We start from the raw sequence: 4587 nt of genomic DNA, 5'->3' as shown, positions 1-4587 counted from the left end.
GGACGGGCCCTTAACAAAAACCTTCTGGGACCTCGTGTCGACAATGCTGTGAGTATGAGTCGAGGGCAAACTCTTCTAAACTCGCGAATTAAGTCGCCGCAGTGGGACAGGCCCTTTATTACTCCATTCAGCATTTCTCTGAAGCAGGGTCTTGACCCGAAACGTCACCCACTCCTTCTCTCCAGAGATGCTGCCTGTACCCCGCTGAGTTACTCCAGCTTTTTTGTGTCGATCTTCGGTTTAAACCAGCATCTTTGGTTCCTTCCTGCATTTTTACTCCAGCATTTTTGTGCTGTCCACCTTCGCTTTCGAAGCGTGTTCTCTTTCCGTGTTCGGGACCAAAGATCCTCTAGCAGCAGCTCTGCTATAAGATCTTTGTTCGGGACCTTCATTGGCCAGTCGGAATGAACATCGGGCCAGTGAGAGAGGAGGAGGAGGAGGAGGAAACACGCAGACGGAAGAGAGAGCTGGTTTCCGTTTCACCCGGGGCGTGTGAGCTGAGTGCAGCGTGCGGAGGGATGGCGGCGGTGGAAGTGGAGGTGCTGGCGGGCGTGGAGCAGCAGCAGACGGCGGTGGCGGTGGAGCAGGTGCTGGCGCTGGCTCTGGCGGGCGTGGAGCAGCAGACGGCGGTGGCGGTGGAGCAGGTGCTGGCGCTGGCTCTGGCGGGCGTGGAGCAGCAGCAGACGGCGGTGGCGGTGGAGCAGGTGCTGGCGCTGGCCCTGGCGGGCGTGGAGCAGCAGACGGCGGGCGATGGCCTGCACAGTGTCCGCGTGCACAAGGATCTGGAGCTGGAGTTCGATCTGGGGAACGCGGCGGCGTTCGACACAAACGTCCCGAACGCCGGCGAGTTCCGAAGGAACCCCGAGACATTCCTGCGTTCGCTGGCCCGCGGCAACACCCAGCTGCTGGTCAACGCCATGTGGGCGCTGCCGGTCGAGCGGCTGCCGGAGGCGGTCGTGGCCAAGCTGCCCGAGGGCACCACACGCATCCCCCGCGAGAAACCCGTGCCCAAGCGACGGCCGCCCACCCGCTGGGAAGAGTTCGCCAAGCTCAAGGGCATCCGGAAGAAGAAGAAGACCAACCTGGTCTGGGACAACGAGCAGAACGAGTGGCGGCGGCGCTGGGGGTACAAGAGAGTCAACGATCCAACCAAAGAGTGGGTCATTGAGGTGCCCGAGTCGGCAGATCCCAATGAGGATCAATTTGCAAAACGTGCCACGGCTAAAAAAGAAAGGGTGGCGAAGAACGAACTGAGTAGGCTGCGCAATATCGCCAGAGCTCAGAAGATGAAAGTGCCAACTTTGGGAATAACCCCGGCCAGCCAGCCTAGTAAGAGTGAGCTGAGCAAAGCCATTCACGTGGCTAAGACCTCCACAGCTTCAGTTGGCAAGTTTCAGGCTAAGCTACCGAAGGAAAAGGAGTTGAGGAATAAAGCCAAGAAGAGGAAATTCCAACCCCTTATTGGAGATTTTTCTGCAGAGAAGCAGAGCCAGCTAGAACTGCTAAAAGTCATGGCAAGCAAGAAACCAAAACTAGACCTCACAAGAGCTGTAAATAGGCAGCTTCGTGAAGATGAACAGGAGCAGGCAGCAAAGCGAAAGAAAGTGGGCCCAAAAGGCAAAAAGGGACACAAAAAACAAAACCAAAAAGATGGAAAGGGACAACGTCGAAAACCTGCTAATAAAAAAGGAAAGGGGAAATGAATCATGTGAAATAGAACTCTTAATGTTGTACTTTTTTGATTTTTAAAAAACTACAGTTTTGGGAGGGATATCTAGTCTATGAAATGAGCTTTGACATCTTTGTATAATATTTAAAATAAATGGAATTATTATTACATGTGGTATGTGAGTGTATCTGAGTAAATGTGACGGGTCTATGGAATTAAGTCGTGTCTGCCGTGATCTTAACGTGTAAAAAGGAGCTAAATGGCTGACAATTTATTTTTAAAACAAAGCCTTAAAGAAAAGGCCAACCCCACGAGCATTGGTTGTAAGCATTCTACTTTAAAATTATCTAAAGCACCTAGGTAAGTGTACAGAACATTTATTATTTTCACTCTCTAAGACTCATCTGCAGTTCATAATTCTGTTTGACAAGCTACAGTTGTACACTTTGAATGATTGAGTACTTTATTGTCACATGTGACAAGTTACAGTGAAATTCTTGGCCAAAGGTATTCAATACCCAAGGCATGCAAAGAGTCACCTCATAAAGGGTGCTTGCACAAGACATCCCAAACCTGGTCCCCCTTTGTTCTCTTTCTCCCCCCCCCATCCCCCCCTCACGGTGGTTCCCCCACGTCAATCGTCCTTTGTTCCCGGCTAATTATTATTTCCTCAAATTGATAACTATAAATGTAACTTGAGATGTAATGTCACTAGAAATGCCTTTTTCATCTCTTTATGGACAATGGTCTGAAGAAGGTCCAAAACGTCACGCATTCCTTCTCTCCAGAGATGCTGCCAGTCCTGCTGAGCTACTCCAGCTTTTTGTGTCTATCTTCAGCAACATAAAAATTGATTTTCTGGGAACATTAGTAAAACAACGGGGCGGCACTGTGCCGCAGTGGTAGAGTTGCTGCCTTACAGAGTTAGAGACCCGGGTTTGATCCCAATTACAGGTGCTGCCTACGGATTTTGTATGTTCTCCCAATGACCACGTGGGTTTTCTCCGAGATCTTCGGTTTCCTCTAACACTCCAAAGACGTACTGGTATGTAGGTTAATTGGCTTGGTGTATGTGTAAAATTGTCCCTTGTATGTAGGATAGTGTTAATATGTGGGGATCGGATCGCTGGTCGGTGCGGACTCGGTGGACTGAAGGGCCTGTTTCCACGCTGCATCTCTAAACTAAACTAAATTGTGCAAGGTTATTAGCTGTAACCTGCCAATTGCAATCTCATCTACGAGCTGATGTGAAAAGTCTTCATATTTCATTATGTCCACTTTTTTCAAATTGCCACACTATTATTTTCTCCCATGTAGGTTATTTCAAACCCTACTCCTGTGACCTAAGGTGAAGTAGAAATTTTACAAAAAAATTTAACTTCACCTGCAGTTAAATTGTATCTTGTATATGTGCTAATACTATAGGGTGATTTCACCAAATGTCAAATGAGCGTAGATCCCCCCCTCACGTGACCGAAAATTTTAACTGGAGGACATATGTCAGATCGGTACATGTTAGTGAATGGGGAAACGCGCACTTTCCCACCCGTTAAAAACATGGAAAACGGCCGATTTTTGAGCTGCAATTTTCTGTGCTAGTCGGGGTGACCGTGAAGCACAGCGACCTAAATTTTCAGGCAAAAAAAAAGATAGAAAGTAAGGTAATTACAAGAGGGAACTGAAGGTGGAAAAACAGCGGAAGTGAACAGCAGACATTTGCCGTGGAGATTTAAAGATCCAAAATATCGGGAATTATCGCGTTTGCTCGCTGATTTCATCAAAAGTAAGGCATTATTAACTTACTTTTGATGAAATTCAGCGAGCAAACGCGTTAATTCCTGATATTATCGATCTTTAAATCTCCACGGCAAATGTTTGCTGTTCACTTCCGCTGCTTTCTACCTTCAGTACACTCTTGTAATTACCTTACTTTCTATCTTTTTTGTTGCCTGAAAATTTAGGTCGCTGTGCTTCACGGTCACCCCGACTAGCACAGAAAATTTCAGCTCAAAAATCGGCCATTTTCCATGTTTTTAACGGGTGGGAAAGTGCGTGTTTCCCCATTCACTAACATGTACCGATCTGACATATGTCCTCCAGTTAAAATTTTCGGTCACGTGAGGGGGGATCTACGCTCATTTGACCTTTGGTGAAATCACCCTATTGGGGGGTTGCACGCAAGGTCATCGGGTCAAAGGGCATGACGCACAGAGTAGCTCAATCCATCTGGAGGACATGGCAGCTTCCGGCATACACTGTTAACACACGAAACGCGTACTTACCTGTTAAAAACCGCAGAAATTGTTAATTTTTACGCTGTAAATAATTGTGGAGGGTGACTGCGAGCTCTGAACTAAATACTCTAGTATCTTTGCTCTGAACCCGAGCACCAAGGTGTAAACGGCCGAAGGAGCGCATCCCTCGGGACAGCTCCCAATCTCCCCCCAGGGTCAGCGCTGACCGGCCACGGCCTCCCTCCCCCTGTGCGGCTGCACTGTCACGGGGACTGTCACCCACACACAGGGCCAGGTGGAGCGGGGCCACGGCTCCTGGCAGCGGACACACGAGGACGAAAACCCGGAAAGGTCCCCGTCATCTACAGCAGAGTTGGGGACAGTCTGGTCCCTCCGCCCGCCCAGTCACTGACTCCCCCAGCCCCCCACCAACCACCCGGCAACATCCCTGACAGCTGCAGCAGAGTTGGGGAGTCTGGTATCTCCACCACCCAGAGTAATTGACCGCGCTGCATCGGCGGCCCCCCCCCCCCCCCCCCCCCCCCCCCCCCCCCCCCCCCCCCCCCCCCCCCCCCCCCCGCCCCCCGGGGGGTAGACAGCCCGGGGTCTGCGAGTGTGGAATCAGTCATTGTGGAGTCCAGATGCTGGGACAGAAGACACTGGATTCAATGGCAAGTGCTTACC

The 4587-nt window shown here is 50.1% G+C and overlaps 1 protein-coding gene across 3 annotated transcripts; it reads left to right on the top strand.

The window, feature by feature from the left end:
• The first annotated feature begins 389 nt into the window (after positions 1 to 389).
• On the top strand, positions 390 to 1837 carry LOC129696249 (ribosome biogenesis regulatory protein homolog). 3 transcript variants are annotated; one of them, XM_055633962.1, is made up of 2 exons: positions 390 to 587; positions 705 to 1837. In XM_055633962.1, exons 1-2 carry the CDS (start codon positions 405 to 407, stop codon positions 1701 to 1703), a joined length of 1182 nt encoding a protein of 393 aa, XP_055489937.1. In that variant the 5' UTR covers positions 390 to 404; the 3' UTR covers positions 1704 to 1837. The 3 variants fall into 3 exon arrangements, with proteins under 3 accessions (XP_055489937.1, XP_055489936.1, XP_055489935.1); XM_055633961.1 differs by having other exon boundaries at positions 645 to 1837; XM_055633960.1 differs by having other exon boundaries at positions 390 to 1837.
• The last annotated feature ends 2750 nt before the right edge of the window (positions 1838 to 4587 follow it).

This window comes from Leucoraja erinacea, chromosome 4 (assembly GCF_028641065.1).
Source record: "Leucoraja erinacea ecotype New England chromosome 4, Leri_hhj_1, whole genome shotgun sequence".
Lineage (NCBI taxonomy): Eukaryota > Metazoa > Chordata > Chondrichthyes > Rajiformes > Rajidae > Leucoraja > Leucoraja erinaceus.
Note: the sequence above shows the minus strand (reverse complement) of the source record. Positions and strands in the feature narration are given on the sequence as shown.